Raw genomic sequence first — 12,097 nt, 5'->3', positions numbered from 1 at the left:
GATTCAGTTCTTAAGTTAAACAATGTTGCAACTAGTTTGGGTCATCCGACGCCAGTTATCGCTAAGGCTGATCAACTAATTTCAATGTAGGAGAACAAAAAATACAAGATTATGGAGAAGAGTAGATTATATGCTTTTATTACATGGGTTAGAGGTGTAGGAATGAGCTGATTTTTGGTGAGGATGATCTCTACGGTGAGGAGATCATCCTCACCAAAAATTAGCCCATTCCAAAATCTCTAACCCATGTTTTGAAAAATGTTTTGCCAAAATGTTTGTTGCTAAACATTTCCCTTATTACATATCTTGTATCTTTAGTAGATTTTAATAAATAATTTTGGATAGCTAAAATTGCCACCCTAAATTTTTATTAGAATATATCACTTAATGAAATTACATATAATACACCTAAAAAGTATATGAACACACCAAAAATAATGATTACATTGTGGAATAGGGAATCCCTCAAACCTCTTTTATATTTGGGCAGTATGTAAAGGAGATCAAATACAACTATCTCTGATGTGCATGCATGAAAGTTTGTTTAGATTCAGATGATACATTAGGCTAGGTGTGCAACTAGGTTCAATTTGATTTACGTTATGGTTAAATTGGAATCAAATTGACATAGGTTGATTCCTCTAAATAAGAATCAAAATCGAATTGAAATGCCAATAGAACCGAAACAACCCAAACCAAACTAAGGTCAATTTGGTTCGGTTTAGTTCCATGGGTTGCCAATATCCAATAAACTTATTTGGAAACGACATATTTTTAATTAAAAATAATAATAAATAAAAAAATTATATAATAAATAATTAATCTATTCATTAAAAAATCATTAATTTATCCTTAAAGAAGTTATTAATCTATGTCTTAACCCCTAAAATAATTCACATAACTGAATAAATTTATTTATTTTATAAGGTTCGATTCTCGATTTGGTTCGATCCTATACAAGCCTTGAATCGAAATCGAACTAAATTGATCGATTCTCCATTTTCTAAACCTAGAACCAAACTACAACTTGTTCCAAACTGAACCAAATCAACCCAAAGGTATCAGTTTGGTTTAGTTCTCGGTATGTATTGGATCAAGTTGCACCCCTACATTAGGCCATACCTTTTTTATTCTTCTTCTAAATGATCAAATCTTGTATGGATGTTTGATTAAGCAATGCAAATTATTTGCAAAAAACTTTTCGTAGACTCTTAATTTCTTAAGAACTCCTAATTAATTCCAGCGCAAGGGGCAAAGAAAAAAAACATAAGAAATATTGTTTGTTGAAAAATAAATAAAGAGATAGACTACTTGCACGGCACCCATTACAAATTGCACTTAATCACTTAAAATTTCTTTCTTGCACTCCAAAATTTTTTTAAAAAAAATGGTTGCATTTCTATTCCGTTTATCTTTTCTTCTTCGTTCATGCCCAAAAAAATTTTGTTAAGAAATTTTTACAAAAAAAAAAAAAAAAAAAAATTGATAATTTTTTATCAAATTCCTCAAGTCATCAAGACATGTTTCCATTATTAACTCAATTAATTACTTAATAAATAATTAAATATCTTAAAACAAAGAGACAACGAGCATAACCAGGAAGATGAAAAAGCAAGTTATATATCCAAATGCAGTGCAATTTGTAGATAGAAAGATGATTATAAAAATAATGGTATTTTTAAGATTGGAGTGCAACTGCCTATTTGTGATGTGCAACTAGTCGGTCCCATAAATAAAACTGCGTTTGATTTTTTTCCGTTACAAAGACCCCTTTCCTTTGGTTTCAAATCACATGGTTCTATTCGCAATAAGGAATTGAGTTTGTGTAGACATTTTGGGGGCAGATCTTGATATTAACTCTTGTTTATCATACTGATCTGGAAATTGTATTATTTCCCAAAATTAAGATATTAAATTCCATAACAAACTATTATAAATTTATCTTATACCAAAATGATAAGCATAGGGTACAGACCATATGAATACCAATAAAAAAGAAAAAAGCCTGATACTAGACTTATTTTTCTAATTCGATTGAAAAATCGCAAGTGCAGTATCAATGCTTACGAGATTAGTGACTTAGAAGGCGAATTGGAAGTCCTTGTGTTGGTGTCGGCATCATATCAACTATGATCTTCTCATTAGGATAAATAACCTCCCATTTGTACTTCTTAACCACATTATGAAGGTAAGTAAGTATCGCTAATCGAGCATATTCTTTCCCGGGACACATCCGAGGTCCTCCTCCAAAAGGAACAGATGTGTAAGGAGTTGGTCCATTCCCTTCATACCTCGATGGATCAAATTTTCCCGGCTCTGGGAAGTACTCTGGGTTCTTGTTTGTCGTGCTTGCAGTCCAATATATCTGAAATTAGAAAGAAAAATAATAATTGGGGGAATTAGCGACATCTCTCTCAAGGATCAAAATGAATTTATATACATATTTTGCTCACGAATTATATATATCACTTACCTTAAATCCTTTAGGAATGGTGAAACCTGCATAAGTGAAATCAGTTATGGCTTCTCTGAAAGTTCCTTGTAGAGGTGGTGTGAGTCTCATGGCTTCATTTGCAGCGTTCCATGAATACTTCATCCTTTGTAGGTCCTCCCATTCTAGAGCCTGTCCAGGTGCTTTGGAGTTTATTATTTCTAATTGCTCTGATTCCCAAAACAAAACAACAAAAAAAAATTGAAATAAATTAATAATTGTTGATAGTAGTAATTAGTATAGCTTAGGGAAATATTTAAATAATCAAATCTGAATAGTTTTATATATATATATATATATATATATATATATATATATATATATATTTTTTATGATCTATCACAAAATAAAGGCTAAACTTTGACAAAAATTCAGAAAAAAAAAATATATGAAAACAAATTCTGAAACATTTTGGCCTACCCTCGATCTTTTCAACAACAACAACAAAAAAAAATCTGAAACTTTCCCAGATTTATATAAATTAATCGAACTAAACCCCAACTCATGTTATAATGCGAGTTGACATGATTTGATTTGATAATAATAATAATAGCTTACCACTTCGAATCTTATCATACACATGGGGATTCTCTCCAACATACTTCATAAGGAAAGTTATAGCAGTAGCCACTGCACTATAACCTGCAACAAGTAAACCCATAATTTTATCCGCAATCTCGATCTCTGGCATGAATCGTCCGGTTGGGTCGGTAGCAACGATCATATGCGATAATACATCTTGCATCGGAACACCCTTTGACATAGCCACTTTCTTCTCCTTGATAATCAATTGAAGTTCCTTCCTAATTGAAGTGGCAGCTTTACTAGCTCTATAAAATATTGTCCCGGGGAAATTCAAAGGTATCGAATGGAGCCCCGCGGTCATATCATCGAACTTGCTAACAAATTTCGCTACTCTATCAGGGTCAGCGAGGCCTAAGAAGAATCGACATGCCAAAGATAAAGTGTAAGTTTTCGATAGAGGGAAGACCTTCACCTCATCTTTGCCTTCCCAATACATCTTTATATGGTTTTGGGTTGTTTCTGTTAGATATTTTTTATGTCCCACATGACAGTTTTAGTCTTTAATAAAAGGAAGTTACTGATCTAATCTCTAGAGTAGTGGTTACTAACATTTAGAGAAGTAGTTTTCCTTATCTATTAACTTCTAACTTTGATGGGAAGTGGAGGGGCAGTTACAAAAACTACTCAGCAGTTACTAAAGGAAATGGGTCCTCTATTAAGAGGCATCATACTATTTTCCATCATCAGTGAGTAAAATGCATTTTTTCTTTTAAGAGAAAGGGTCAAGAGAGAGAAACTCATTGCCTGAAGAAATCCATATTTTCAGATCAACAATTAACAAAGAAATTGCTATGGATTCAGGTATGTTGTTTATCTTTATAAAATCATATATGTTATTTAAATTTGTATTTGAAAATCATGATAGTCAAGATCATAGAATATATTGATTGATGAATTTAAAATTTTACATGTGGTATCAGAGCCACAGGTTAAGACTTTCTTGATTTTCCATTATGATCTATTTGTTGCAATCAATTATTTGTGGAAGATTTCATATATATATATGATATGATTTAGTTTTGATTTTAATTTTTTCTTTTCCGCTGCGATTATTAAAGTTTTCCACAAAATAAAATCTCATTTATTTTATACCCAACGTGTTTTCTATGGATTCTCATATATAAAGCATGATGTTGTTGGTTGCTTTAATTAATGGAGAAAATTACATATTTTAGTACATTTTCTACTTTCCATTTTCAGCATGATGTTACATATCAATTTTATTTTATTTTTATTTTTATTTAATTGATAATATTGCTCATGATTTGTTCTACAGTATAGAACACAACACACAAAATGTGTATCATTTATAAAAATCTGAATCATGTCCGAAATTTATGAGTAACATCTCTTGTATTGATTTGTTATAATAATAATAATAATTATTATTATTATTATTTTTTATAGTTTATTTGAACATGAAATTGTCATATGTATGAAACTGTTTAAATGATGATTTGATGTGATTAATGATAAATTATTTTTTCAAAGTGATTATTTCAACTTGAAATCCTATTTTATGAAATAGTTTGGTAATCACCAAAGTGATCCAACTAGAAAGTCATAGGTTTCAAGTTGTAGTTTTGATCTTAATACTCATATCCCAAGTATTAAGAAAAATGACTTTGCAAATTTTGAATAGATATTTATATGTATTATTAATCATGAGAATATTTTGGCTTGGCCCAAAGGTGCACCACTTTTCTTGTGATTAATATACTAAGGTAAAATAATTAATGTATATCCTTAATTGAGAAGTGGAATCGGATACCCAAAGGTAACGGACCTATCAGATTATGGATACATTATTAATTATTTATTTTATTTTAATAGGTGAAAGGGAATTACCATAATAGTTAAAAGTTTAATTTTTTGTATGTTGTAATTTTCATCCAAGATGTGTTACAACAATACTATTTATTGTTTATTATTTAACTCAAAGCATTAATGTGTGAGCATATATTTACTTGCAGTTTCAATTCCTGTTTCGTTTCATTCACATGCTTCATCTGTTCCGATCCTTAATGGAGCAAATTTCTCAGATTGGTCTGAACAAGTCCAGTTTCACCTAGGTGTACTGGATCTTGATTTAGCACTTCGGACTGAGAAACCGCCTGCTATTACTGAAGTTAGTAGTGCGGAAGAAAAGACTCTAAGTCATTCTTGGGAAAGATCGAACAGATTGAGCATTATGTTTATGCGAATGAGTATAGCGAACAACATTAAATCTACACTTCCTGTACCTGACACTGCTAAGGAATTTTTTAAGACTGTGGAAGAACGTTTTCGTTCAGCTGATAAGTCTCTTGCTGGGACATTAATGGCTGAACTCACCACCATGAAGTTTGATGGTACTCGTGGGATGCATGAGCACATCCTTGAGATGTCAAATCTAGCTGCTAAACTGAAAGCTCTTGGGATGAATGTGGATGAGTCTTTTCTTGTTCAATTTATTTTGAACTCCTTACCTCTTCAATATGGGCCATTTCAAATTCATTACAACACTATTAAAGACAAGTGGAATGTAAATGAATTGGCTAATATGCTTGTTCAAGAAGAGACAAGGCTTAAGCAACAAGGACATCATTCAGTTCACCTTATAGGCAAAGGAGCTAGTAAGAAGTGGAAGAAACCTAAGAAGGGCAAAATGGTAGAACCACCTAAATTCAATGGGCCTCCTCAAGGTATAGAGGCTCATCAGAGGGGACAAAACAGTATCAAGTGCCGTTTCTGTAAGAAGTTTGGGCATGTACAGAGAGATTGCCACAAACGTAGAGCATGGTTTGAAAAGAAAGGTAAGCCTTTAGCTTACGTTTGTTTCGAATCAAACCTTACTGAAGTTCCTTCTAATACTTGGTGGATTGACTCAGGTTCCACTGTTCATGTTTCTAATTCGATGCAGGGCTTCCTTACAATCCAGACTTTAAACCAAAATGAAAGTTCCATAGTCATGGGAAATGGAGTCAAAGTTCCAGTGGTTGCTACCGGAACATTTCGTTTATTTTTAGACACTGATTGTTATCTAGATTTGTTTCAGACACTTTATGTTCCTTCTATTTCTCGTAATTTGGTTTCCATGTCTAAACTTGACCTTGAAGGTTATTCTTTTTCATTTCGTAATAGAAGATTCAGTTTGTTTAAAAATTCTTCTTTCGTTGGTTCTGGTAGTTTATGTGATGGTTTATATAAACTAAATCTTAATAGTCGTTTTGCTGAAAGCCTTTTAACCCTACATCATAATGTTGGAACTAAACGTAACCTGATCAATGAAAGTTCTTCTCACTTGTGGCACAGACGTTTGGGTCATATATCCAAAGAAAGAATTGAGAGATTAGTAAAAGATGGGATTTTGCCTAACCTAGATTTTACTGATCTCAATGTATGTGTGGATTGTATTAAGGGAAAACAAACCAAACACATAAAGAAAGGTGCTACAAGAAGTAGAGAACTTCTTGAAATTGTCCATACAGACATTTGTGGGCCTTTTGACTCGCCATCTTTTGGTAAAGAAAAATATTTTATCACTTTTATTGATGATTTTTCACGTTATTGTTATATCTATTTATTGCATGACAAATCTCAAGCAGTGAATGCTCTAGAGGTGTACATTGTTGAGGTTGAAAGGCAATTAGATAAAAAGGTGAAAATTATCAGATCAGATAGAGGTGGTGAGTATTATGGAAGATATGATGGATTGGGTCAACACCCTGGCCCATTTGCTAAACTCCTAGAAAAGCATGGTATATGTGCACAATACACTATGCCAGGTACGCCTCAGCAGAATGGAGTGGCTGAAAGGCGTAATCGTACATTGATGGATATGGTTAGGAGTATGTTAAGTAATTCATCTTTACCCATTTCATTATGGATGGAAGCCCTTAAGACCGCTGTTTATTTATTAAATAGGGTTCCTACTAAAGCAGTTCCAAAGACTCCTTTTGAACTGTGGACAGGAAGGAAGCCAAGTTTAAGGCACCTACACGTTTGGGGTTGCCCAGCGGAGGCTAGGATATATAATCCACATGAAAAGAAATTGGATTTCAAAACCATTAGTGGTTACTTTATTGGCTATCCAATGAAATCCAAAGGGTATAGATTTTATTGTCCTAATCATAGTACGAAGATTGTTGAAACGGGTAATGCCAGATTCATTGAGAATGGTGAAATCAGTGGGAGTAATCAATTACAAAAAACAAATATTCAAGAAGTTAGGGTGCAAGTCCCACAACCCATAACTTCTAAAGAAATTGTTGTTCCTATAATTGCAGAATCATCTGACAATGTTGAACAACAAATTATTGATCAATCACTCCCCAATGAGATTATCACTAATGAACCAATTATGGAAGAACCACAAGAATCAACATTAAGAAGGTCTCAAAGAGAACGAAGACCTGCTATTTCTGATGATTATGTGGTGTATTTACAAGAATCTGATTATGATATTGGGACCAGTAAAGACCCGATTTCATTTTCACAAGCCATTGGTTGTAATGATTCTAATAAATGGATTGATGCCATGAATGATGAATTGAAATCAATGGATCAAAACAAAGTTTGGGAACTTGTCGAATTGCCTGAAGGATATAAAGCAGTTGGTTGTAAATGGATCTTTAAGACCAAACGCGACTCAAAAGGCAATATCGAACGACATAAAGCCAGACTTGTGGCCAAAGGTTTCACTCAGAAAGGAGGTATTGATTATAAGGAAACCTTCTCTCCTGTATCAAAGAAGGATTCACTTAGAATCATTATGGCTTTAGTTGCTCATTTTGATTTAGAGTTACACCAAATGGATGTGAAAACTGCTTTTCTGAATGGGAGTTTAGAAGAAAAGGTTTATATGGATCAACCTGAAGGTTTCTCCATAAAGGGAAAAGAACACATGGTTTGTAAATTAAATAAGTCAATATATGGACTTAAACAAGCTTCTAGACAGTGGTATCTTAAATTCAATGATATTATTACTTCCTTCGGATTTAAGGAAAACATCGTTGATCGGTGTATATACTTGAAGGTTAGTGGGAGCAAGTTTATATTTTTGATCTTATATGTTGATGATATATTGCTTGCCAGTAGTGATCTTGGTTTATTGTACACAACTAAAAAATTTCTCTCTGAGAATTTTGAAATGAAAGATATGGGTGAGGCAACTTACGTGATTGGAATAGAAATATTCCGTGATCGCTCACGTGGTTTGTTGGGGTTGTCTCAAAACCGATATATTGAAACAATCTTAGAGAGATTTGGTATGGAGAACTGTTCAGCTAGTGTTGCCCCAATTCAGAAAGGGGATAAATTTAGTCTCATGCAATGTCCACAGAATGAATGGGAACGTAAACAGATGGAAAGAATTCCTTATGCTTCTGCTGTAGGAAGTTTGATGTATGCACAAACTTGCACCAGGCCAGACATCAGTTTTGCAGTTGGTATGTTGGGCAGATACCAAAGTAATCCTGGAATGGATCATTGGAGAGCTGCAAAGAAAGTAATGAGGTACTTAAGGGGAACAAAAGATTACATGCTTACTTTTAAGAAGTCTGATAATTTGGAGGTGATTGGCTACACTGATTCAGACTTTGCTGGATGTGTTGATAGTAGAAAATCAACTTTTGGTTATGTATATTTGTTGGCTGGAGCAGCAATTTCATGGAAAAGTGCTAAGCAGACTACTATTGCTGCATCCACAATGGAAGCTGAATTTGTGGCATGCTTTGAGGCCACAGTTCATAGTTTATGGCTGCGAAATTTTATCTCAGGACTTGCTATTGTCGACACTATTGAGAAGCCGCTGAGAATTTATTGTGATAATTCTGCAGCTGTATTTTTCTCCAAGAACGACAAATACTCTAATGGTGCTAAACACATGGAGTTAAAGTATTTTGCCGTTAAGGAGGAAGTTCAGAAACAACGGGTGTCTATTGAACATATTAAAACAGAGCTCATGGTTGCAGATCCACTAACTAAAGGGTTACCACCAAAGACATTTAAAGAACATGTTAAAAGAATGGGTCTTGATTGTAACCTTTGATGCCTGTTATGTTTTGGATTGCAATGTTTATGTTATTAGACATTTTGAGATCTCATTATTCATGTTTCTGATTTTTCCTGTTTTCCATTTTGTACGTACATCTATGAGAATGGATAAAAGATAACAGGAAGTCTTTTACAAAGACAATTTTGTCGGACCAATTATGGATACTTCTCATTTATGAACTATGGTTGATTGAATTGCTAGTTTTATAGTACATGGAAGGGACTATGTCGTCTTATTGATGTACAACCGCCATGACTTATACTAGTGATTTATTTAACTATAGTATTTATGATGACCAATTTAAGTTAGAGATTGATTAGTGTTTTATGCGCATAATGTTTACTTCATTGAGGCTAAAATGAAATTAGTCATATGGGCCAAGTGGGAGAATGTTAGATATTTTTTATGTCCCACATGACAGTTTTAGTCTTTAATAAAAGGAAGTTACTGATCTAATCTCTAGAGTAGTGGTTACTAACATTTAGAGAAGTAGTTTTCCTTTATCTATTAACTTCTAACTTTGATGGGAAGTGGAGGGGCAGTTACAAAAACTACTCAGCAGTTACTAAAGGAAATGGGTCCTCTCTCTACCCATATTAAGAGGCATCATACTATTTTCCATCATCAGTGAGTAAAATGCAGATTTTCTTTTAAGAGAAAGGGTCAAGAGAGAGAAACTCATTGCCTAAGAAATCCATATTTTCAGATCAACAATTAACAAAGAAATTGCTATGGATTCAGGTATGTTGTTTATCTTTATAAAATCATATATGTTATTTAAATTTTGTATGTGAAAATCATGATAGTCAAGATCATAGAATATATTGATTGATGAATTTAAAATTTTACAGTTTCATCCATTTTTCCTATGAACCGCATTAGTGCTTCGGGCTTTAGGAACCCAGGGGCACGTAAGATGCGTAAATCATCGGGTCGTGGTGCATTAGTAACGGTGTCGGATGGTGGGGGAGGGGGAGGGGGAGGGGGAGCCACAGTTTTATAGCTGCGGAAAAGCTTTTGCATCGAATGTGGACGCCATGCGACAACAAGTTTTTGTTCATTGGAGAAGAGGAATTTGTTGCCCGATGGACCGCAAATGACCGCTGTTGGTTCTCCAAGTATTGTTGTTTTGAAGATATCTGGTGAGTGTTTTGCCATTCTATCTTCCACAAAATTTTCGGGCTTTTTATATAAGAATTCGATGGTTTCGCCAATTATGGGCCATCCATGACTACCCGGAGGGAGCTTGTTAGCGCCACCGCGGGCTGAGCGTTTGTAAGTGAAGATTGCAAGAGTAACAGAGGAGCAGATGAGAAGAAGAGAGAGAGATGTAAAGAAGAATTCCATGGTTGATGGAAATTCTAAAGACGTGGACAAGTGTTCGCAAAAGAAGGAGAGTTTGGTTGGTTTAAATAGGTTACAAAAGTTCAATTATTTTTTGCTACTTACTTTAGTCAATTTATAGAGATATAAAAGAATAAGGCAATGAACATATATCTGACATTAGAACTAGTATAAAATAAAGAACAGATATATATATAATCTCAATTCTCAGGTGGAGCCTCGCAAGGACTTTCCATGTTAATTTTAAATATAGGACCAAATTTTGTTTCAATTTGGTTGGACCTCGGTTCAAGGTTGTTGTACCAATTTATAGTCATTAAAATTTTGAAAATATGTCTACTTTTTTCCTACCATCCCGACCACCAATCTTCTTAAGAGATTGATGAAAATGGTATGTTAAAATGGTCAAAATACCTTCGTATTAACCCTTTGGATAATAACTCTTGATTTTTCCCGACAAACACATTGTATTGGTTAATTACTAGCATATTAGTACTTTTTTTCTAAAGTATCTTCATTTATTCATAAAATCGATGGTCCAACAAACACCCTCAAGGCCACGTGCCATTGATAATAAATAGAAATATTTATCAAAATAATATAATTTTCATAATTATTTATTAAAATGATAAATTATAATAATTAATTCTGAAAATGATAATTATTTGTCAAGAATTAATGTCTAAGTGGTATTTTTTATTAGAAGTCAAATCCTATTTAATTTATTAAATCTTTTATTGAAATCTAAATTTTGTAACATTCTTAGACAATGGGGTCAAACCCATTTAGAATCTCTAAGAGAGGAAGATGCTTAGCCAAAAAAAAAAATTCTCGAGAGTGCAAATATATATATTTTCATAATTAAAAATTTGTTTACATGTGTCACTGTATTATTGGGGCCCAACCACATTTAAATTAACCATTGGAAAAAAAAAAATTTATGAACTTGGAAGACTAAGTCAAGACAAAATCACCTTAAATGCTCAATACAGTCCTTCCACTAACTTTGTGATAATTGATGTCGAACCAGTCAATTTTGGCAGGCAGAATAGAATGACTAATAGAACAGTGTACGTCCCATCACTGTTTTCAAATGTTTACATGGAAAGGACACGGAGCCATTTTCAATAATATGAGATATATTCTCGTGTTTTTGAACTGATGGCATGTTGACCTACGGGTCTACTCAGTTAAATGACTTAAATACCCCCATTTTCAAGTTCTTTGAAAAAATCCTTTTGTTTTTTTCTCTAAAACTGTTCACACTTCCATCTTAACATAAAATTTTCTATTCTTAGTAAGGTATTGCGATGGATAAAAAAATGTCCTTATTGCCTTTGAAAAAAAGAAATTCACTCTTAATTACCCTCACAACTATTTATTTTCTCAATTTTAGTTGTCCCACAAAAAAATTTCTACTCTTATATGAAGAAAATCCTAGCTCTATTCCTACTTCATTGTTAATATTTTATTTTCTTTAATATTTAAAAATCTCAATAAGACATAATTTAATAGTACAAGTATGGTTTTTCTCAAAATCATGCATATTGAATCTCATAGGTTAAATCTTTTACTATCATCTTGAACTTGAAAACTCTACCTACTTCAAAATACAAACCTCATCAATGACAAAGGATTTT

The 12,097-nt window shown here is 33.1% G+C and overlaps 1 protein-coding gene across 1 annotated transcript; it reads right to left on the bottom strand.

The window, feature by feature from the left end:
* Window positions 1–1,902: 1,902 nt before the first annotated feature.
* Window positions 1,903–10,548, bottom strand: LOC147393320 (beta-amyrin 28-monooxygenase-like). Its single transcript, XM_086456353.1, has 4 exons — window positions 9,969–10,548; window positions 3,050–3,536; window positions 2,474–2,661; window positions 1,903–2,365 (listed from the first exon to the last, which is right to left on the bottom strand). Exons 1-4 carry the CDS (start codon window positions 10,458–10,460, stop codon window positions 2,072–2,074), a joined length of 1,461 nt encoding a protein of 486 aa, XP_086312479.1. The 5' UTR covers window positions 10,461–10,548; the 3' UTR covers window positions 1,903–2,071.
* Between the last annotated feature and the right edge of the window lie 1,549 nt (window positions 10,549–12,097).

The sequence above is a fragment of the Akebia trifoliata genome, chromosome 10 (genome assembly GCF_017979445.1).
Source record: "Akebia trifoliata isolate Shusen 1 chromosome 10, ASM1797944v1, whole genome shotgun sequence".
In the NCBI taxonomy this organism is placed as follows: domain Eukaryota; kingdom Viridiplantae; phylum Streptophyta; class Magnoliopsida; order Ranunculales; family Lardizabalaceae; genus Akebia; species Akebia trifoliata.
This window is presented reverse-complemented; position numbering and strand designations above follow the sequence as displayed.